Below are 24,548 nucleotides of genomic sequence, written 5' to 3'. Positions count from 1 at the left end.
GAGAGAGAGAGGTGAGTTAGTGTGTGTGTGTGTGTGCAAGAGAGAGAGAGAGAGAGAGAGAGAGAGAGGTGTGTGTGTGTGTGTGTGTGTGTGTGTGTGTGAGAGAGAGAGAGAGAGAGAGAGAGAGAGAAAGAGGTGTGTGTGTGTGTGTGTAAGAGAGAGAGAGAGAGAGAGAGAGAGAGTGTGTGTGTGTGTGTGTGTGTGTGTGTGTGTGTGTGTGTGTGTGTGTGTGTGTGTGTGGAGAGAGAATAGGAGGTTTGGCTGATACGGAATGTTGTAGGGTTTGGGTATTTTGGACGAGCTGCATGTAGCAAACACTGTAGCTGTCCAGGTCGCTCTTCGGTTTACCGGATTCACACACACACACACACACACGGAGAGAGAGAGAGAGAGAGAGAGAAGATTCCCGAGTTTGACGCAGAGCCTGAGCCATGACCCCAGGAGAGCTTCTGTCGGGCTCCATGTTAATCCTGCTGCTGGTCGCGAGCTCCTCGGAGTGTAAGTACATGACATTTATACGAGCTGTAATGATCATACTGGTGTAGGAGTTTGTGCTGGTTTTGGTCTTATAGCTGGTGCTGGTACTTGTGTAGGGGCAGGAGCTGGTGGTGATACTGGTACTGGTGTAGGAGTTGGTGCTGATACTGGTGTAGGGGTAGGAGTTGGTGGTGATACTGGTACTGGTGTAGAAGTTGGTGCTGATACTGGTACTGGTGTAGGTGTTGGTGCTGATACTGGTACTGGTACTGGTGTAGGGGTAGCTGTTGGTGCTGATACTGGTGTAGGGGTAGGTGTTGGTGCTGATACTGGTGTAGGGGTAGGTGTTGGTGCTGATACTGGTGTAGAGGTAGGTGTTGGTGCTGATACTGGTACTGGTGTAGGGGTAGGTGTTGGTGCTGATACTGGTGTAGGGGTAGGTGTTGGTGCTGGTACTGGTACTGGGGTGGGTGTTGGTGCTGATACTGGTACTGGTGTAGGGGTGGGTGTTGGTGCTGATACTGGTACTGGTGTAGGGGTGGGTGTTGGTGCTGATACTGGTGTAGGGGTAGGTGTTGGTGCTGGTACTGGTGTAGGGGTAGGTGTTGGTGCTGATACTGGTACTGGTGTAGGGGTAGGTGTTGGTGCTGATACTGGTACTGGTGTAGCGTTAGGTGTTGGTGCTGGTACTTGTGTAGGGTTAGGTGCTGGTACTGGTACTGGTGTAGGGTTAGGTGTTGGTGCTGGTACTGATACTTGTGTAGGGTTAGGTGCTGGTACTGGTACTTGTGTAGGGTTAGGTGCTGGTACTTATGTAGGTGTTCGTGTTGGTGCAAGTATTAGTGTTAGTGTCACAATGTGTTGGTACTGGTGTTGTTTTTGGTATGTTGGTGTCGGTATAGGTTTGGGTGCTGGTCTGGTGTTGGTACTGGTGTTGATGTAACCTGCATCCCGATCTGTGAAGGACAGAGCTCAGCTAACTTCACCTCTCGGCTCACAGTCTGCTGCGTTGTGTTTAATGCTCCGGTTTAATCGGTGTTTCCTGTGGTTTTTTCCCACCAGTCTCTTTGTCGCCTGAAGAAGCGAACCATTTCTTAAAGAGACACCGGAGAGCGAACCAGGTTTTTGAGGAAACCAAACAAGGACATTTGGAGAGGGAATGTGTGGAGGAGAGGTGCACCAAAGAGGAGGCGAGGGAAGTGTTCGAAAACGACCCCGAAACGGTACAACGGATTTTATTTTCCTCTTTATAAATATACTAATAACCAGTTTAAACCCATTTTTAAGTTTCCCTCATTGGCACTGTTGACTTTGCAGCACGCATAATGAAGCTAAAGTGTCGTGAGTGCTAAGAGTGTAGCCGACTCAAGGATTTGGAATCGATTCCCTTTAAAAAGGGTAGTCGGTTCTTCGATTGGAATGGTTCTCACGCAATTTTCATACAGCACAGGATTAAATTGTTACTATTTTAATAAAGTGTGAGATATATTGAAACATAGGATTAAGATTGTACTGTTTATTCTAGTAGACATTTTTCACTGTATTAGCTTGTTTTGCCGAATCGACTCCACAAACCAAATCGGAGTCGACATCAAAATGACTCGGCATTTAATGCTGATATGAGAATTAAAATGTCCTGATTTGACTTGTTTTGCTGTCTATAATGACCACCTTGGACTTTTTTTTTTTATCCGAAAGGTCGCTTTTGAGATGTAGTGACCAATTCTGCACCCTAATTCTTTAATGCCCTAGTTTGAATCACAAGAGATTTGTAGGAAAGTCACACATCTGGATATATGTCCTTAATTTTCCATCAATCTGCAAAGCAAAAAGTGAATTTTACAGAATCAGGAAGAAATTATCCTTAAAGCAGCTTGTATGACATGAGGAGTGTAAACCTTGTTAAAACACTCCAAAAAGTAATAATTTCCTGTGCATATTTTTTCCCCCTCGACGTTTCCATATGCACCTAACAGTGTACAGGGAGTCAAAATGATTAGTATTAAACTGTCTATTCATGCAAACAATTTTATGAGATGGCACATTTATAGAATGATTTTTCTTTTATAGTTCATGCCCGTAAGTTGTAAACGGTGGCTTGCGTCAAGAAAGTGTGCAGGTCTGTGATTATGTAAATAATACACACGTCTATCACATTTCTGATTACCTCAGCGCGACCTATTAAAATAACGGTGGTGATTGAGTAACACAAGAATGTCCTCATCTCCATTACGTTCCTCCCGGGCTTTGTGTTTTACAAGCGCTCTTGACTGGCGTTCTGTTCAACTCCTTCACGTGAACAGCATTACATCTGCCTTCATTCTGTAATAATCTTAGTGTTATTATTAGACTGGTTATAATTGTGAGAGGGTTTCTTTTGCACCAGTGGGCCCTTAGAGGTGAAAATATAGAGACTCGGGATACTACTGAGTGTGAACTTAACATGGGAAAGTAGAAATTAAAGTGGGAGCCCAGTGGATAGTAAGTTGGACCTCTGATCGGATGATCATGGGTTCAAGAAGCTGCCACTGCTGGGCCCTTAAGCAAGGCCCTTGAATCTTAAAAGCTCAACTGTACAACTATGTCGCTCTGGATGTGGGTTTCTGCCAAATGCTGTAAATGTAACACTAAATAAGTAGAAAGGTTAAATAGGGTGTTGGTCATGCTTACTGCTGTGAACTTATGTATAAATGTGCAGTGATTATATTCTCCACTAGGCACGTTGCTTATGGTGGTCCAAGTTGTGATATCTGTGTATAATGTATGTGGTGCAGTTGAGGAATCTGTATCTGACTCAGCAGAATTCTGATTCTGCAGCTTTCAGACTGCACAAATTCAGCTGGGTGTGTGTGTGTGTGTGTGTGTGTGTGTGTGTGTGTGTGTGTGTGTGTGTATATATGTATGTCTTAGCAGTTTACATGTTCTTATCTATGGTTAATTCTTTATACATAAACCCTTTTTATAAAGAGGATAGATAGATAGATAGATAGATAGATAGATAGATAGATAGATAGATAGATAGATAGATAGATAGATACCTGAAGTGCTTATGTAAGTGTGTAATATTTGTAAGTGTGTAATATTTATGGCAGTGAAAAATGTGCATGAGCTGTATGTGTATATATATTGTAATGTAATAATTGTTGTCAGATGGATGGATAGATAGCAATGCATGTAAGCAAAAGCAATGCACATGAGGTTTTTGGACAAGCCCTTTATTAGCTGTGCAAACATAGTGCTTCTGAATATGTAGTATATATTATATATTCAATGGGGATTAACAGTGATTAAATCCTGACTGGGAAATACCTCAGAAGAGTCTCAAGGAAGGCAGTTGCAAGTACAGCTTGACCACACCCAATACCTCTGCAGTATGTGCAGGTTGCAGGGTTTTGATCAGACTCCAGAAACACATTTTACACACTGTAGCAGGTTTGATTTCTGCGAAAGGAACAAACAGTTGAAATGATACTCAGACCCGACATGTCCGGACAGGAGCGCCAAATTAAAGACGAAGAGTTCGGAGCCGAAAAAATTGCATCACATCTTCCAGCTCCAATGTTGTTCCAGTGTGGGAGTTACATGCCTACTGAGGATACATACTTAGAATAATTCCTCAAACAGGAAATGTAGCCTGGTTTGTGTAAAAACAGTTTGAAACTAGTCCTAGTAAATCATTGCTAAATGTTTTATTTACAGGGCAGAATAACATAAGAATCCATATTTTCTCTCATTAATTGTGGTGCAAATGTGCAGTTTGGAAATGTCTCGAATACTGTCCTGAAAAACTGTCTAGCGATCTGTCTATCACAGGTCACCACATTCTCTACAGTCTTATTCTGTTTCTTCCTCACGAGTTAATATAATGTCAAAATATACCTCAGACGTGATCATGAGTTTCCCTTACTTTACAAACCGAGCTCATTTATAAGACACTATAAATCATTTTTATATAAAGAACTGTTGTCATGATGGTGTCTAATCACATCTCTACTGTTTTTCAGGACTATTTCTACCCCAAGTATATGTGTAAGTTCTGGAAATATTTCTTTGTCTCCAAAAAATTCCAACAAGAGACATTTATACACAGAATACGGTTGAACCGAGCTTCGAAAGCCTAAATAGCATCCTTCTGTCTCTTCAGCATGTGTGGAGAAATTCGCAGACAAGAAGAAGGAGGATCTGGTCACCTGCGTCCACAGTGAGTGACCCTGCTTGTGTGTCGCCGTCTGTCCATCCCAATCTCTCCGCTTCCTTTGTCCCTGTGTATAAATAGTTTAACAGGAGAATGTGATGCCCTTTTTTTTTGGATCTTGAATCATGCTGTAGAGATCTGCATTGCAGTCGTTTCGAAGGAGCACTCAAATCCGGTTCATGAATAGATTAAGTGTTGGGACATCAACGTCGTTACTGGGTTGTGTGTGCGCGTGCGTAGGCAAGCATGTGACGTGATGTGCGGCACAGATGAGTTCCGGAGGCTCGTCCTTCACCACGGGCTTCTGCTGAATCAGAGGCAGCAATGTGCATCAGAATCCTTTGCTCTTATTGGTCGATGCAGGAGCCCTGAGTCAGTAACCGTGATGCTGTGACTCTGCAGTGCTCTCTCTTTCTCTCTCTCATTCTCTTTTTACTCGCTTTTTTCTTTGACTCGCTTGTGCAATCTCACGCTTTCATGGTACTCACACACACACACACACACACACACACACACACTTTCTCTGCTTTGCCCAGACACGTCTGGACGCAGTAAGTAGTAAGAGACAGGCGTCCGTGTCAGCAGACAAAGCAAACTGAAAGATGATCTGAAGCACTTTCTAAACTTAGATATAAGATGCAGTTGGTGGACTACAGTGTGAATGAAGGGGAAAAAAAGCAGGGCTTTAGGGCCCAGCTTTCTGTTTTGACCGTAAATAACCCTGAATCTAACATTTTTCCCCTCTCCCTCTCTCTCTCTTTCTTCCTCTCTCCACCGCTCTGTGTGTGTGTTTTTTCTTCCTCAGACATTCCAGACCAGTGCTCCCCCAATCCTTGTCATCACATCGGGACGGTGCGGTGTGAGGACAAAAAGGGCGAATTCCAGTGTCACTGCTTCACAGGCTGGACTGGCCTGAGGTGTGAGAAAGGTAATACCCCTTAGTCATCATCTTTGAGCACATACAGTACTGTTCCACATTATATGGCACCTGCTTTCCAAACGTTTTACCGAAGGACGTGACTAATTTCAGCTCACGTGTACATTTTTAATATGTTTAATCCCTTTAGAGAATTAGAAATGTCTATTATTAGATGCAGGTGGATTGGGAGCGTGTCCTCTTCCTTGGCATGACTATGCATATTTTCTGTCGTCCGATCCGATCCAATGTCCCCGGCTTGTGGGCATGCTCAATGAAATTCAAGCAGCAATAATACTCATTTGCATGGTGCCGTTCTCAGAATACTTGTAAGAAAACAAGAATAACGAAACGAGCAGAAAGAAGGTCATAGTAAAAAAAATTTAATGAAAAAAAAAGCTATGCTTTCAATTGGACTTCCAATAGTACTGAGTGAAGTAGACCCAGAGAAACACTGTTAGTTAATCCTCTGCTGAAAGCTTATAAATGAATTGAATCTGAATTGATTTTTTTATCTGGTGTGCTGTTAAATCAGGACTAGTTTATACCTAACTACAGTTCTGATGCAGTAGGTCAATGACCCTCCATATGTAATTAATATGCAGTTGTTGTTGTTGTTGTTGTTGTTGTTGTTGCAAGCCCTTTGGTTATAATTGGCTTAATGGTAATAGATCTATGGTTACTGATGAGTAGGTCAGGGGTTTAAGCCTGACCTTACTGCAAAGCTGCCCCTGTTGGACCCTTGAGAAAGGCCCGTAACCCACTCTGCTCCAGGGGTTGCTATATCATGGTTTTTTTTTTGCTGCCAAAACAGTCCTGACTACTACTACTTATTTTTTCGGCTTCTCCCAGTAGGGGTCGCCACAGCGGATTATCCCTCTCCATACCCCCCGTCCTCCACATCTGCCTCTTTTAAGCCGAATACCTGCATGTCTTCCCTCACCACATCCATAAACCTCCTTCTTGTCTTTCCTCTTTTCCTCCTTCCTGGTGGCTCCATCCTCAGCATTCTTCTACTGATATACTCCATGTCTCTTCTTTGCACATGTCCAAACCATCTCAATCACATCTCCCTCACCTTGTCTTCAAAACGTCCTACATGGGCTGTCCCTCTAATAAACTCATTTCTAAACCTGTCCATCATCGTCACTCTCAACGAAAACCTCAACATCAGCCCTGACTAGTCGAGCATTAACATGAACAACTTCTTCAGCCATTTGAGCTACAGTAGCTCAACTGTTGTATCTGACCATCCTTCGCTCCTAACTTGTATCAAAGCACCTTGGTCGCCCATGACCCTCTAGCCAGTTTTGATAGATACTGAGCACTGCAAACCAGGAACAGCCCACAAGAGCTGCAGTTTTAGAGATGCTCTGACCCAGTTGTCTAGACATCACAATTCAAACTCACTCAAATTCTTACACTTGCCCATTTTTCCTGCTTCTAACATGTCAACTTTGAGGACAAAATGTTTGACTGCTGCCTAATATATCCCACCCACTAACAGATGCTATGATGAAGAGATAATTGGGCTCATTGGTCGTAGAGTGTAGCATAGGCTTTCAGTCACTGACCTCCTCTTGGGTGTTTTCTCTAAACTGACAATGGGGTTGATTTGGACCAGTTAGTCTCCCGGCTAAGAAGTATTTGGCTGGATAACATACAGATTTCTGAGAGGAATTTGGTTACTTCCTTCTGGAACTCCAGCCAACTACATTTTTACTTGTTGAGATTCATTGGAAGTCAATTTATCTTTTAAACAACTTTTTTTTGTCTGATTCATTTGTTATATTTTTTGAGTTGCTTCATGCAGGGACAAGATCACAGCAAGGTCAAAAGTGGCATAGTTTTCCTTCAGTAGTTTCCTTCCCGTTTGAAGTACACAATTTGGTCAGAGTTGTGCAGTTATCCAGCCATCACTCTGATATGTGGTTGTTGAACATTCCTTTCCAGTACCGTGACTATGGAATTGGTCTCCTTTTTCTCCTGTAATGACCTTCACTCTTCTGGGAAGGATTTCCGGTAGATTTTTTTTGGCTCCTTTTGGCTTTTGGTGTTTATTCTGCTATAAGAATATCCAGGAGGTACCGATGTTTGATTAAGGAGGCCTACGGTGTACTCAGTGTTCCAGTTTATCTTGGTGTTGTCCAGTGAGGTTGAGGTCAGGGATTTGTCCAGGAAAGTAGAATTCTTCCACAAAAAAATCTCGACTAATCATGTCTTCATGGTGCACAGAAGCATTGTCATGTTGAAACTGGGTCTGGGATACTGACTCACATGACTTGACTGTAGTGGTTTTTAGTTTTTGCTGTTGTCATTGCCCTTTAACTTGCAAATGTCTTCCCTCAGTTAAAAACTAGTTTGAGATTTCTAGCCCCTTTTTCTTTTTGAACTACTCCAGAAAACACCCTCCCCCTCCCCCACTGTTACTCAGTGAACAAGTACGTTTTAATTTAGCTACTTTTTACTTCAGTAGATTTTTAGACCAGTATCTTTACTTACAATGTACAACATTTAATTACTTCTTCCACCTCTGCTTGTTCACAAACCTTATATATATATATATATATATATATATATATATATATATATATATATATATATATATATATATATATATATTCATTCAGTCATTGATTGTAAGTATAATACTTGTGACTTGGCTGGAGTTTTGTATTACTTTTCCTTAATAAAATATTGCGTAATGAAATCGGTTCATTCTTTTTGAATAACCCTGTAATATATTTTTTCTAAAAGAGATTGTGGGCCATGGGTGTGTTGGGTGTGAGTGTTCTTGACACCACATTTTTAAGAATGTATGTATGAATGTACATTAAATAAATAAATAAAAAAATCACCTACAGTGCATCCGGAAAGTATTCACAGCGCTTCACTTTTTCCACATTTTGTTATGTTACAGCCGTATTCCAAAATGGATTACATTCATTGTTTTCCTCAAAATTCTACAAACAATACCCCAAAATGACAACGTGAAAAAGTTTGTTTCAAATCTTGGCAAATTTATTAAACAAGAAAAAAAAGAAAAAAAATCACCACATGTTCACAAGTATTCACATCCTTTTCTCAATACTACTTTTTCAACAATTACAGCTTCAAGTTTTTTTTTTTTTTTGAGTATGATGCTACAAGCTTGGCACACCTACTTTTGGGCAGTTTCTCCAATTCTTCTTTGCAGAACCTCTCAAGCTCCATCAGAAGTCTGTGCTCTGGCTGGGCAACTCAAGGACATTCACAGAGTTTCCCGTAGCCACTCCTTTGTTATCTTGGCTGTGTGCTGAGGGTCATTGTCTTGTTGGAAGATAACCTGTCGCCCCAGTGTGAGGTCCAGAGCACCCTGAAGCAGGTTTTCATCAAGGATGTCTCTGTACGTTGCTGTATTCATCTTTTCCTTGATCCTGACCAGTCTCCCAGTTCCTGACTCTGAAAAACCTCCCCACAGCATGATGCTGCCACCACCATGCTTCACTGTAGGGATGGTATCGGCCAGATGATGAGCGGTACCTGGTTTCCTCGAAGGGGTGGCCCGCTCTAGGAAGAGGCCGGTGGTTCATCCATTTTCGGATGATGGAGGCCACTGTGCTCATTGGGACCTTCCCCAGATCTGTGCCTGGATACAATCCTGTCTTGGAGGTCTACAGACAATTCATTAGACTTCATGGCTTGTTTGTGCTCTGAAATGCACTGTAACCTGTGGGACCTCATATTGACCGGTGTGTGCCTTTCCAAATCATCTCCAGTCAACTGAATTCACCACAGGTGATTCCAATCAAGTTGTGGAAACATCTCAAGGATGATCAGTGGAAACAGGATGGACCTGAGCTCAATTTTGAGTGTCCTAGCAAACGCTGTGAATATTTATGTACATGTGATTTATTTCCTTATTTTTGTAATAAATTTGCAAAGATTTCAAAGAAATGTCTTTCATATTGTCATTATGGGGTATTGTTTGTAGAACAATTTTGAGGAAATTAATGAATTTAATCCATTTTAGAACAAGGGTGTAACATAAAATGTGAAAAAAGTGAAGCACTGTGAATACTTTCCGGATTAATTTATGGGATTAGACAGACGGTCTAGTGTAGCACTGGATTTTTCCTTATTAAATTCTGTGTGTGTGTAACTGGCTAATACTCGGTAATTTAGTTAAATATCAGATTATTTTGCACATGCAAGCATATTAGCTGTTTAGCAACACTGCCGCAGCTCTGAGTCAGCTGTCGGGGAAAAGGGAAAGAAATTCTGTAGTAAATGCAGAGAGTGAGAAGATTATCTGCAGTGCATTTATCCAGCATGACTCATTCACCTACTAGTGTGGAATGACAAGTAGATGAAAACAGGAGGGGAAAAGATCTGAGAAAAGTTAAGCATTGGAAAGGTCTGTCGCGGCTGCAATCATTTATGCGTTAAAGTTGCGTTCAAATCAAGTTACTTTCAGCTGAGAGGAAAATGTAAGCTGCAGCACAACACTGAGTTTATGTGTCACTGAGTCTTCAGAGTTCAGCCCTTTGAGTTGGACCGTGTTATTCGAATTGATTAGTTCAGGCAAAAATCACACATCTATATTTCTGTAACAGATTCATTTTTGTTTGTTTTTCTTTTCTGATTGGCAGATGTAAATGAATGCAGTAAAGAAAATGGAAACTGCGAGCATGAGTGCAGTAATTCAGTGGGAAGTTACCACTGTTCCTGTCATGATGGTTACAGGCTGTCTGGCCACCACCGCTGTTTGGGTAAGTCAGATTTAGAGCTGAGAAAACACAGTAATGAAATCTCTCCCTTTTTATGAAAATCTGATTGATCAGAATGGTCACTCTGAATGGTTTTTTTTTTTTTTTTTACAAAGACTTGTGTTGGACTGGGTTTCACTAAACGTTTATGAAATTTGTGTTTGAATTAGCAACACAAATCAAATTATACTACAATTATAAATACTATAATATGCTATACTATTTAATATTATACTACAATACTATAATGTACTGTACAATATTATACTGTACAATACGATACTATATTGTACAATGCTACACTACACTAAACAGTACTATACTTTACTGTACTATACTAAACTGTACAACACTATACTGTACAACACTACTGTAATATACTATACTGTACAACACTTTACTGTACAATACTGTAGTGTACAATACTATACTGTACAACACCATACTGTACTTTACAATACTATACTACACTATACAATACTTTACGGTACAATACTGTACTTTACTGTACAACACTATACTTTACTGTACAACACCATACTGTACTATACAATAATATACTACATTATACTGTACTATACAACACTACACTGTACAATACTATACTGTACAATACTATAATACACAATGCTATAATCTATTCTATACAATATTATATAAACTGAACTATAAAAAAAGTAAAATTGATAGTAACTCATTACAAATTCGGATCCAATCAGCAAATATTTTCAGAAATTGTATATGGATATGAAGTTCCTTACTTCTCATACGTAATGCAAATATATAAATGCTAAGCTTACCTGCTAAGAAGCACCCCCCCCCCCCACAGTAATAAAATAACATGGTTACAAATCATACTCCATTTTCTCCTCCTTCTGTTCCAGATGTTGATGAGTGCACAGATGTCCCTGATGTGTGCGGAACATCGCAGTGCAGGAATAAGGACGGGAGCTACGAGTGCCTTTGTGATGGTGGCTACTTCTACAATAACGAGACCAAATCCTGTGATGGTGCGTCAGATTCCTGCTGGCTTATTCATACAGTCTGTGTAACAAAGCGTTTAAAAACATAATAGGAAAAATCTTAAATCCAATGAAAACAGAAACCGAATCTCTGCAGACTCTGCAATTACTGACACGCATGAGCTTCATATCTCACACATTATGACGAGCCAAACAAACCCACACATTATACACCTTCCAGGAAACACAGAGGAATAACAGGAGGATTAGAATCCAAGTTGTTCTGGAGTTATTTTTTCTGGCAGCAGGCTGAAAGAACATATGACTGATCAGTCTTGTTCATTGCAACACTCTAGTAAAGCAAACATGATTAAAATCTTTAGGGTCGTCACGCCGAATTTGCCTAGTGTCTTGGTAATGTTTTATTAATGATTACAGGGTTTTACATTCGTCTGGTCTATTATTTGATTCAAAACATTTAAATGTAAGTCATAACAATATTCTAAGATTGCTATCTCTACTCGGAATGTGTTCCGATATTATTGCACATGGTAATGTTCTTATACTACACTTACACTGCCTTTATTGGGCCTGGACAGTTCTATGTGATGGAAAGCCAGAGCGCCAGTGGGAACAGTTCAGACGTCAGACTTTTTAGTTTTACTTGTACACACCTTGTTGTTGCTGTCTGGAGAGAAGTGACTTATTCTGCTTCCGTCCCGTTTGCTAGACGTGAATGAATGTGAGTCAGCCGTGTGTGAGGAGCAGTGTGTCAACACGCCTGGGAGTTTCCGTTGCTACTGTGACGGCCGACAGGGCAAGAAGCTCGGCCGTGACCTGAGTAGCTGTGAGGTAATGAATAGGTTTGATTCACGATCCGTTATTTTACTGCTGCGCACGTTTAACTTCTGTATGACGTAACACTAACGTAATAATGAATACAGAAGCAACGGCAGTTAGCGGTCGTGCAGCACGCAGTCTTGCCTGTAAAAAATAAAAAATAAATGTTAAAAAGCGCATGGCGTCAGTGATTTGGCCTTTAGACGCCGCTCTCGTAATGACAGCAGACCGGAAGCCGGAAAAACTATCCATATGGATTTGTGCTGATAGTTCCAGCAATCAACTGCCGGTGCCGATTAATCGGCCGACCACTAACTCCTTAATTAAATACATCCACTTTTGACTGCTGATTTTATTACTTAGTATGTACAAGTCTTATATATATCATATATGTACACACTCTAGAGTATTAAACCTTGTCTGGAGTTGAACATGAAGAAAAATGCTCGCTCTCTGTACCTGGGCCGCATGTTCAGCGGAGTTCCCGTGGTCAAGCTACGCTTCAGACGCCTCGTTCAGACTGGGTAAACAGATTTATGAGATAAAGATTATTGTTTTATAAAAGCTGCCAAGTCAATCTTTGGTATCCAGGTCAATAACCAAAGGTGCAGCCAGTATGAACAATACAATATAAACTTTTCCCTTTAGTCATTAATTCGTCTTCTGATTTGGTACGTCTGTTTCCATACAGCTTCACAGCTGAGTTTGACCTGAGGACATATGATACTGAAGGTGTTCTCTTCTTCGCTGGTGGCCATTTAAACAGCTCCTGGATTGTACTCGCGATCCATAACGGGAAACTGGAGCTGCAGCTGAAATACGGAGCTGTGAGCCGAGTGACCAGCAGCGGCCCGTTAGTTAATGATGGGCAGTGGCACAAGGTGGGGACACTGAGGACCCTTTCAGTCTTTTTATTGAGAAAACCATGATGCATTTACCAGGATATGTCTCCTATTTTATATGTATTTATCCAAATCTCAGTATTATATATATATATATATATATATATATATATATATATATATATATATATATATATATATATATATATATATAAAATATACATACATACATACACACACACACAGCGGGAAGTATTTGAAACATGAGCATTTTTATCAGTAAGGGGATTTCTAAGTGGGCGATTGACACAACATTCCCATCAGATGTAGCCATCAAGCCAAATATTGAATTCATACAAAGAAATCAGAACATTTAAGTATACAAGTTGAGTCATATTAAATAAAGTGAAATGACACAGGGAATAAGTATTGAACACATGAAGATAACAAAGTGCAAAATGGCATAGAAAGCCAGATCACCTGAAATCTGTCAGTATTGAGAGAGAAACCCTGCCCCCCCATCAGTACTAATTCATATCAGCTGCTTTAGTCTTAATTGATGGCCTATAAAGGCTTCTAATTACCCAGGAGGCACACAGGAAAGACTTCATGATGGGTAAAAGCAAAGAACTCTCTCAAGATCTTCGCAATCTTATCGTTGAAAAGCATTTTGATGGGAATGGTTATAGGCGCATTTTCAGAATGCTAAATGTTCCTGTGAGCACTGTGGGGGTCATTATCCAGAAATGGAAGGAGCATCAGTTCACCATAAACCGGCCACGATCAAGTGCTCCACGTAAGATCCCTGTCCGAGGAGTCCAAAGAATAATCAGGAGAGTTCGCCAAGAACCACTTGGGCAGAACTTTAGGAAGACCTTGCATCAGCAGGTACTGTTGTTTCGAAGAAAACTATAAGCAATGCACTGAACCGCCATGGCATCCATGCACGCTCACCACGCAAGACTCCATTACTGAACAAAAAGCATGTTGAGGCTTGGTTAAAATTTGCGAAAGAGCATTTGGAGAAGCCTGTGGATTATTGGGAGACTAAAGTATGGTCAGATGAAGGCAAAATTAAACTTTTTGGCAGTCAATCTACACACCATGTTTGGAGAACCCCAAGAACACCATACCAACAGTTAAGTTTGGGGGTGGAAGCATCATGGTTTGGGGCTGCTTTTCAGCAAGGGGGACTGGAAGACTTCATATTATTGAAGGCAGGAAGAAATGTACCGGGACATTCTGGATAAAAATCTGCTGCCATCTACCAGAAAGCTGAAAATGAAAAGAGGGTGGACATTTCAGCAAGACGATGATCCCAAACACAAGGCCAAGGAAACAATGAAGTGTTTTCAAAGAAAGAAAATCAAGTTGCTTAAATGGCCCAGTCAATCACCTGACCTAAATCCCATAGAAAATCTATGGAGAGAACTGAAGATCAAAGTTCATAAAAGAGGCCCAAAAAAACCTTCAAGATTTAAAGACATTTGTGTGGAAGAATGGGCCAGAATCACTCCTGAGCAATACAGACGACTGGTCTCTCCATACAAGAGGCGTCTAAAGTGTGTTCAATACTCCTGTGTTCAATATTCCCTGTGTCATTTTACTTTATTTATTATGACTCAACTTGTATACTTGAATGTTCTGATTTCTTTGTATGAATTCAATATTTGGCTTGATGGCTACATCTGGTGGGAATGTTGTGTCAATAGCCCACTTAGAAATCCCCTTACTGATAAAAATGCTGATGTGTCAAATACTTATTTTCCCCTCTGTATGTATGTATATGTGTGTGTGTGTATGTATATATGTATGTATATATATATATATATATATATATATATATATATATTAGTACATGGATATGCTGAGATTCACATTGCTTATCTCTCTCCAACTGGCTTTTAGATCTCAGTAGAAGAGCAGGGTCGAAGCCTCGTGATCAAAATCGACAAGGAGGCAGTAATGAAGATCGCGGTGAACGGAGATCTTTTCACTCTGAAAAAAGGCATTCATGAGCTCAACTTAACTGTAGGAGGAGTTCCCTTTAAAGAAGATGGACTGCTTAATAAGGTAAGAATTTAGTTATGAAGGCAATATATGGACAAAAGTACTGGGACTTTTCTAGCCATATGTGGTTCTTCCCCATACTGTTATCACAATGTTGGAGGCACACAATTGTGTCTTGGATGTGCTAGCGTTAGATTTTCCTAGGAACGAGGAGACTGTTGGAATGAATGATGTTGGAGTGACCTGATATAGAGCTCTGACCTCAACCCTATTGAACACCCTTAAGATCAGTTGGAACGCTGACTGCACCCTCAGGCTTGTTCTCCTCACCCAGGCCTCATACACCCTTGTGGCACAAACGTTTGTGCACAAGTGAACTGATTACATAGGGGTGGTATTAGGATTTACATACATTTTATTATCTACATTTATTAAGCGTTATACACCGATCAGGCATAACATTGACATTATGACTGGTGAATAAACGATTATCTCTTCATCATGCCACCTGTTAGTGGGGGGTGGGATATTAGGCAGCAAGTGAAATTTGGGAGGACTGGGTCGGAGCATCTCCAAAACTGCAGCTCTTGTGGGATTTTCTCCTTCTGCAGTGGTCAGTATCTATCAAAAGTGCTCCAAGGAGGGAACAGTGGTAAACCAGCGGCCGAGGCTCATTGGTGCACGTGAGGACAGAAGGCTGGTCCGTGTGATCCGATCCAACAGATGAGCTTCTGTAGCTCAAACTGCTCAAGAAGTTTATGCTCGACAAGTCAGCACTGTTTTAGCAACAAAAGGGGGAACCAATACAATATTACGCAGGTGGTCATAATGTTGTGTCTGATCGGTGTATCTATGGAATGCTGGTCGTTGACAAGTGAAAAATTGATAGTCGTTTTTTTTCTTTTGAGAAGTTCTTGTTTTAGTTCGTCTGAAAGTCCCTGGCGCTTGTGTCGTGCTCTTACATAGAAGTTCACATTAGAGTTAAGCTATCGTTCTCAGGTTCAGAATGAATCAAAAGTTCAGACTTGCCACCCGTGCGCATCCTCAGAGCTTCCTCGTGTTTAAATGTGAGCACTGCGGCCTGCTGGTTTTATGAATGTAAATGATTATTAACTGCAACTTGACATGTTTCTAAGTCACTACACTGCTGTGTTCAGACTTTTGGCTTCCTGTAATTGGCAATAAATATATAATACAAATATAAAAGCCTGATTCTGGTGTATATGAACGAAAAATGAACCCCATCCACCCAGATGGTGGACTGATCCTGGTGTTTTTAACTACCAGCATTCCTGTCATTGATGTCTCGCTGGACCCTGATTACTTACAAAGAACATATTTATGTTTAATCACCACATTATCTGTGTAAAGCTGCTTTGAGACAATGTTCATTGTTAAAAGCGCTATACAAATAAAAATGAATTGAATTGAATTGAATTGATTGGTGGATCGCTGCATGTTTGTCCAGTTACGTTTTTATCCTCGTAAATAAAAAGGAACGACTTTGACTTTGAAATAGAGTGAAGTTAAAGTCTCCCTAAATGGAAACACTTTAGTAAACTACAGATATGCGAAAAACCTACTCAAGTACAGTAATAAATTACTTAGTTGCTCTGCACCACTGACACACAGTTACCTCCTAAGACTTATTTTACCTTCAATGTATAAACTTCACAGCTAAGGGGTTAAATAAATGTCTACAACAATTTGTTGTACTAAGAGGAGTTTAATACTGAATGCCAGAAGGGAGGAGGTGAAACTCATCAGGTGGGAATCATTTAACAAAATGCTCTGGGCTTTACCGAAAACCTGTCCATGATAAAACTGGGCCATAGACATCTGCTTCCTCCCTGTAATTTTACTGCCCTGGTTAACAAAGTTGTGTTTTTTTACATTTAGAGAATTAAACTCAGCAATGAAAAAGATAAGTGACTCAATGCAGGATCTGTAGAACATCCACGTCAATATTTTATCGACATTAAATTAGGTTAGTTTTCGCAAACGATAAAATCTTTGCTGCCCTCTCTTACACAAAGCATCTGTATTTAGCGTACCCTCTTTGTTTCTCTCAAGTTTTCAATTATAAACTCACTTTGACTTCCAAATTTAGAACATGAGTAGATTCTTATTGTCCACTAGGGGGCAGCCATGTATCATAAATAGGCAGGGGGAGAAAAGGCTCTCCAGTGGGGACTGGAAGTCAATGGCTCCCAAAATCAGTGTTTGCCATCAGGGTTCAAATGAAGATACTTTTCTGAGGACACTGGTGTGTTAATGTAAATGAACACCATGTTGGAGGAGGAAAACGAGTTCACTGAACAGGTGTGTGTTTTTAGGGTATTGATACCATGCTCTTTATAGAATTTGATTATTGCAGGATTATTACATTCTACATTTCAGAGGACATTGTGTGGAAAGGGCACAGCCTGTCGGGATTAATGCTTTTTTTCCCTAGAGGCTGGAAAAGTCGATCTGTTCCAACAGTCCAAATTGGAAAATTATGAAAAAAGGTGATTTCCAGGTTTAGATTAGTATGGGTGGAAAAAAAAGAGTATTGAAAAATATTTGTTTCCATACTATTTCCTTTACATTTGAAAACTGTTTTTGTCAAAAAATTGTGAATTATTTAATTATCGTTATTATTAATTTCTATGAGCTACAGAAGCAACAACCTTCTGGCAGTTATTTGGTAATATAATAGAATTCATCAGAGACTTGAGTCTGAAAAAAAGTATGGAAATGTTAAATGTGTAGGAACCCTGTACAGTCGTCCCCCGGAACTCATGGGGGTTACGTTCTAAGTTCCGAAAATCCAAAAAATTCGGACGCACCACCGTATCCCCCATGGTACCTTCGTGAATTCATCTAGACATTATCAAACGTTGTAAACGTAATAGTGTACTGTATTTGACCAAATTCACACACACAATAAATAATGTATGTATTAAATTTATTTAATTAGCAATAATAATAAATTAACAGTATTCTACTGTAAATAATAAAAAAAAAATGTATATGGTTACCCACTAAGTTATTGGATGTGCTGAAGCAGTCAGTAGTTGATGAAGGTGAAGTAATGGACATGCATGCTTTATCTATCACTTTCAATAAATAATATAATAATGTGTTTTTAAATAATTAAGAAATTTGTTAGTGGAAAAACGTTATTCCTAATCCCTGAACATTCAATCCCGCTGTTGATTCCCACTATTTATAAAATAGTTAGTTCCAAATGAGAACCCATGTTTTCCGAGCCGCGAGCCCCAAACCGCGAATTTTCGGGGGTTGACTGTGCTTGATTGATTGACTGGAAAGACATCACAGTTTTGTGAAATTTGGCCGGTCATGCAAGACATTAATTTTAACATGCCCCTTTACGCAATTTACTCTGCCTGTGTGTGTGTGTGTGTGTGTGTGTGTGTGTGTGTGTGTGTGTGTGTGTTGTATTTTAGGTGAATCCACGTCTAGACGGTTGTATGAAAGAGTGGCACTGGTTGACTGACGAAGACACGTCCATCCAGGAGACTATTCGCCATAACGAGCGCATGCAGTGCTTCTCCACCGAGGATCGCGGCTCCTTTTTCCCAGGCCACGGGTTTGCGTACTTCAATCACAGTCACGGTGTGTGCTCAGGGTTTTTCGTTAACGTCTATCATATAGGCACACGCGGGTTGGTTAGTTGATTGTTCTAGATGCACACGGAGCAGGAGATACTATCTTACTCTCCCCTGCAGGTGATAAGCAGGTGCTCAATGTGCAACTCACCGTACGTCCTGCCTCTACAACCGGAGTTCTGTTCGCACTCGTTCGGCAGGATACCGTGCCTCTCTCCATCTCCTTTTCTGACTACCATTCGGGAACCAAGCAATGGGCAGAGGTTAGTAAGTTTTGCACCAGTTATATATTCAAACTGTATATCCGAGGTGGTATGAAAACGTTTTGAGACTAGCAGGCCACAGATCCGCTCGCTTTCGCTGAATGTCCTCGCTCAGACACCTTTAAACCTAGCAGTAGAACTCGCTATTGACGGTGTGGCTCTTGGGGACGGATTTTTGATGCACAATGCTGCGAAAGACGATGAGCTGCGGACCTGCCTCGCCTCGCCTCTTCGGTGGTGAAGATGATTCTTCAGCTCTTCCACTGTGAAGACTGTTGCTTCGTCTCAGGGTCGTACTCGTTTGCCCAAGTTTCGTCATCAGTAATGATCCCCGACATGAAGGAAGTTCTTGGCAGACTTTGGCACGGTGTTCCTTCTGCTGCTGAGTCAGCAGCTTGGGCATGAACTTGGCAGCAACATGGTGCATGTTCAAATCACGTGTGAGGATCGTCTGGACTGTTCCGTGTGATACACTGACAATGGCAGCAATGTTGCATGCATGAGTTGCTGAAGGGTTTTGAAATGTTCGAAAACCAAACATTTTGTTTGGAGCATTAGGTGCCACCCAAATGAGAAGACCAGATTCTTCTCTGGTTTCTCCTCATACCATCTCAGGGGTTTGTTGGGCATAATCTTACAGTGCACCTGGAAAGTATTTACAGCGCTTCACTTTTCCCACATTTTGTTATGTTGCACCTTTACTCCAAAAATGGATTAAATTTATTCTTTTCTGCAAAATCCTACAAACAATACCCCATAATTACAAAAAAGTTTGTTTGAACTTGAAGCATCTTCGGCACCAATTACAGCTTAAGTTTTTTTTTTTTTTTTTTTTTAGTATGATGCTACAAGCTTGGCACACCTACTTTTTGGGCAGTTTCTCCAATTTTTCGTTGCAGAACCTCTTAAGCTCCATCAGGTTAGATGGGGAGAGTTGGTGTACAGCCATTTTCAGATCTCTCCAGAGATGTTCAATTGGGTTAAAGTCTGTGCTCTGGCTGGGCCACTCAAGGACATTCACAGAGTTTCCCGTAGCCACTCCTTTGTTATCTTGGCTGTGTGCTGAAGCTCGTTGTCCTGTTGGAAGATGAACCGTCACCCCAGAGTGAGGTCCAGAGCGCTCTGAAGCAGGTTTTCATCAAGGATGTCTCTGTACGTTGCTGCATTCATCTTTCCCTCGATCCTGACCAGTCTCCCAGTTCCTGCCTCTGAAAAACATCCCCACAGCATGATGCTGCCACCACCATGCTTCACTGTAGAGACGGTATCGGCCAGGTAATGAGCGGTACCTGGTTTCCTACAGACATGACAATTGGCATTTAGGCCAAATAGTTAAATCTTTGCATCATCAGACCAGAGAATTTTGTTTCTGAGAGTCCTCCAGGTGCATTCTGGCAAACTCCAGGTGGGCCGTCATGTGACTTTTACTGAAAAGTGGTTTCCATCTGGCCACTCTACTATGCAGGCCTGATTGGTGAAGTGCTGCAGAGATCTTCTGGAAGGTTCTCCTCTCATCACAGAGAAACGCTGGAGCTCTTTCAGTGTGACCGAGTTCTTGGTCACCTATCTTTTTCACAATCCCTAAGTTTGGCCTGGCGGCCCGCACTAGAAAGAGTCCTGGTGGGTCCAAACTTCTTCCATCTGCGGATGATTGAGGTCACTGTGCTCATTGGGACCTTCAATGCTGCAGAAATGGATCTGTGCCTGGATACAATCCTGTCTGTAACGGTCTACAGACAATTCCTTGGACTTCATGGCTTGGTTTGTGAAGAAACATCTCAAGGATGATCAGTGGAAACAGAATGCACCTGAGCTCAATTTTAAGTGTCCTGGCAAAAGCTATGAGCTGTAAAAAAAAATTCTTATTTTTTTTAAGTTTTTAAACAAACCTTTTTCATTTTGAGGACATTTTGAGGAAATGAATGAATTGAATCCATTTTGGATTAAAGCTGTAAGATAAAATGTGGAAAAAAGTGCTGTGAATTGTTTCCGGATTCAATGGATTTGCACTAAACTTATCGGACCTAACGTGTGTTTTACTAAACAATGATGAATATGCATTTCAGTGTCACTCAGATGAGGACGGGTTCCCTTTTGAGTCTGGTTCCTCTTAAGGTTTCTTCCTAATATCACCTCATGGAGTTTTTGCCACAGTCACCACTGACCTGCTTATTAGGGACAAAATTATCAAGAACAAACTAATTATTTTGATAATCTATTAATTGGGTGATTATTTTTTTCTCGATTATTTTTCTTCTTTCGGCTTCTCCCATTAGGGGTCGCCACAGCGGATCATCCGTCTCCATACCCCTCTGTCCTCTACATCTGCCTTTTTCACCCCAATCACCTGCATGTCTTCCCTCACCACATCCATAAACTTCCTCCTTGGTCTTCCTCTTTTTCTCCTTCCTGGTGGCTCCATTCTCAGCATTCTCCTCCTACAGATATACTCCATGTCCCTCCTCTGCACATGTCCAAACCATCTCAATCTCGCCTCCCTCACCTCGTCTCCAAAATGTCCTGCATGCGCTTTCCCTCTATTAAACTCATTTCTAATCCTGTCCATCCTCATCACTCCCAACGAAAACCTCAACTTCTTCAGCTCTGCTACCTCCAGCTCCAGCTCCTGTCTTTTACTCAATGCCACTGTCATACAACATCGCAGGTCTCACCACAGTCCTATAAACTTTCCCTTCCACTTCTTCACCCACTCCACCCTGCCTGCACTCTTTTCTTCACTTATCTAACACAATTACTTTGCAGGTAACTTCCCAGGTACCTGAACTCCTCCACCTTCTCCACCTCTTCTCCCTGCAACCGCACCACTCCACTGCCCTCCCTCTCATTCACATGCATGTATTCTGTCTTCCTCCTACTGACTTTCATTCCCTTCTCTCCAGCGCATATCTCCACCTCTCCAGGCTCTTCTCAACCTGCTCCCTACTCTCACCACAAATCACAATATTATCCGCAAACATCATAGTCCAGGGAGACTCCTGTCTGACCTCGTCTGTCAACCTGTCCATCACCACTGCAAACAGGAAAGCGCTCAGAGCCGATCCTTGATGCAGTCAAACCTCCACCTTAAACCAGTCTGTTGTTCCTACTGCACACTTCACTGCTGTCACACTGTCCTCATACATGTCCTGCACCTTTTTTTCATCCTCTTAATCACTGCTCTCACTTCTGTACAAATCCTTTTCTCCTTCTTTAGTGTCCAACTTCTCATACAGCTACTCATACGCCTTTTCCTTGGCTTTCGCCGCATCCCTCTTTACCTGCTGCCGCATCTCCTTGTGCTCCTGCCTACTTTTCTCATCGCTCATCAGCACTTTGTCTTCCTTTTCATTTCCAGATGTCACACCAAGTACCTTTCTAGTTGTCTCCCTTATCACTTCTGCAGTAGTTGCCCAATCATCCAGCACCTCCTCACCACCACTGAGCCCCTGTCTGACCTCTTCCCTGAATCTCACACTACACTCTTCCTCCTTTAGTTTCCACCATCTTATTCTTCTTTCAGTCCTCACTCTCCTTCTCTTCTTCTTCACCTCCAAAACCATCCTACAGACCACCATCTGATGCTGTCTAGCTACACTGTCCCCCACCAACACCTTACAGTCTCCAATCTCCTTCAGGTTGCATCTCCTACATAGAACATAGTCCACCTGTGTGCACCTTCCTCCACTCTTATACGTCACCCAATGAAAATTCTTAAAATAAGTGTTAATTATTTGGGTTTTTTTTGTATATTTATTTTTTTTCTCGATTCATCAGATAAAAATCTTTGAACTGTTTCGCTCATTATAACTATATAAAATAATAATTTAGGATATTTATGTATAAAAGTACTTTAAAACAATTCGAAAGCCACATCTTGAGTTTGACTATCTTTAATTCGAAAGCTTATAGTTGAGGAGAGCATGGGGGATTTCTCCTTCAAAACATTCACTCATGCTGGATTGTTTCTTTCCGTAAAACATTTGCGTATGCAAGGTGTGTAAATTGTGTAAATTAACATTTGTATTGTTTTTGAAACAAATTTTTGAAATTTGTATAATTGCAGATGCCAAGTTTACAACCATGCTTAAAAAATACACAGACATTTTGTTCAGTTGTGGAGATATAAGCTTTTAGAATATAATTAATTAAATTTTATATAATATTTAAATGATATGTGCATAAATTAAACATAGTAAAGCCACAGCAAACCACGTTTGAATACGGAGAAGTTACTGTAGTAGTAGAGAGATAAAAAGAGAATGGAACGGAGAAACGCAGCAAGCAAACAGACTTAATTTAAAAAAGAACAAATATATATACATTGGTGTACAAAGTGTAAGCATTCGCTGAAAACCACAACAGTGACTAAAAATGTAGTTTACTGCTGCTGTTATTTGCTGCTTTTAGATTCAGTGTTTATTTTACATACAGCATTTATTCTTATTTGTGTTCCCACAACAGTATATATTAGTGTCCTTCGGCAACGTTATTGTGGCCAGTGCTCCAGTGAACCTGTGTGACTGGCAGACACACACAGTGACCGTGACTGTGGCAGGAAACAGCACCACCCTGGAGGTGGATGGGAAGCTGGGCCTCAGTGAATCTGTGGAGGATTTGGAGCCTCTGGATCTTTCATTTTCATACAGCACATTTATTGGAGGCATTCCAGGTGAGGACATGTTCATGGAGCATTTTGCTTTTCCATTTTACTAAAAACAAATCCACTCACTCTGGTTTCCTTCGGGCAGATGTTTCTCTGGTGTCTACGCCGGTCTCTGGTTTCTACACGGGCTGCATAGACGTTTCAGTCAACGGCCGCCTGTTAGACATGGACGAAGCCCAACACAAGCACAACGACGTCCGCTCTCACGCCTGCCCTCTAGTGGGCCCTCACCAATGAAAAAACACAAGGTTACCTGGACCAATCAAAGAAAACGCCAGGGCAACCTAGCTCGGCCCTAGCTTACGCTTAGCCCTGCAACCAAATGCCTTTAAAAAAAGAGAAAGTTTGAGTAAAATTGAATTTGAGTTCAAGAGTAAACTTAATTTGTCTCTTTAGGACTGGCTGATAAAAGCCTCATGGAGCCACATCATCTACAATCCCCAAAAAAACAAACACTCCTACTGGTAAAACCCAAAACCTGCATTTCAAACCTGAGTTTTATTCCGACAGATTCATTACATACTCATGCCTCTGATAGTAAATAACGTATACACAATCACAGACACTGTAACTTGTATAATTTATATTATACTCATAGATAAATGGAACGTGTACACCTACATTAGACATCTGAAAACGCACTGCGCCACAACACAAGCTACTGAGAGAGAAGAGAGAGAGAGAGCGAGAAAAAGAGAGCGAGAGCTGTAACATAGTGTATATGTAAATATGTGACTGTACAATGCTTTTTAAACAGACAGACATTCTGCTACCTTCATTTCTAGAATAAAAGGCCTTCATATTGCCAGGCTGAGTAGGTGCTCAAAGTCATTGTTTTATAATTTTGTTTGTTTGTTTGTTTGTTTTTTATCAATTTTACTGTATTTCTTTTCGTTTTTGTAATTCACTTTTTGTTAGGCCTTGGTGCATTTTGTACTGGGGAACTCTCCAGTCTCTGCTGTGTAACTGGAGGCTGAGTGCTGTTTAGAAAAATAAATAAAGGTGGTTGTAATAAGAA

The 24,548-nt window shown here is 41.0% G+C and overlaps 1 protein-coding gene across 2 annotated transcripts; it reads left to right on the top strand.

The window, feature by feature from the left end:
• Positions 1-24,548, top strand: gas6 (growth arrest-specific 6). Of its 2 annotated transcripts, none has more exons than XM_046838394.1 (16): positions 1-11; positions 380-498; positions 1,540-1,700; positions 4,482-4,506; positions 4,622-4,678; positions 5,478-5,600; positions 10,220-10,339; positions 11,221-11,346; positions 12,029-12,150; positions 12,544-12,662; positions 12,830-13,019; positions 14,889-15,053; positions 18,443-18,611; positions 18,725-18,867; positions 23,329-23,536; positions 23,616-24,548. In XM_046838394.1, exons 2-16 carry the CDS (start codon positions 432-434, stop codon positions 23,765-23,767), a joined length of 1,947 nt encoding a protein of 648 aa, XP_046694350.1. In that variant the 5' UTR covers positions 1-11; positions 380-431; the 3' UTR covers positions 23,768-24,548. The 2 variants fall into 2 exon arrangements, with proteins under 2 accessions (XP_046694350.1, XP_046694349.1); XM_046838393.1 differs by lacking the exon at positions 1-11 and adding an exon at positions 50-68.

The sequence above is a fragment of the Silurus meridionalis genome, chromosome 24, assembly GCF_014805685.1.
Source record: "Silurus meridionalis isolate SWU-2019-XX chromosome 24, ASM1480568v1, whole genome shotgun sequence".
In the NCBI taxonomy this organism is placed as follows: Eukaryota; Metazoa; Chordata; class Actinopteri; order Siluriformes; family Siluridae; genus Silurus; species Silurus meridionalis.
This window is presented reverse-complemented; position numbering and strand designations above follow the sequence as displayed.

Excerpts from the sequence above, each read along its gene's own strand:
- gas6 (XM_046838394.1), top strand. The coding sequence starts at position 432 with ATGACCCCAGGAGAGCTTCTGTCGGGCTCCATGTTAATCCTGCTGCTG. Across the intron at positions 1,701-4,481 it reads TCGAAAACGACCCCGAAACG|GACTATTTCTACCCCAAGTA; the intron begins GTACAACGGATT and ends ACTGTTTTTCAG. Across the intron at positions 5,601-10,219 it reads TGGCCTGAGGTGTGAGAAAG|ATGTAAATGAATGCAGTAAA; the intron begins GTAATACCCCTT and ends TCTGATTGGCAG.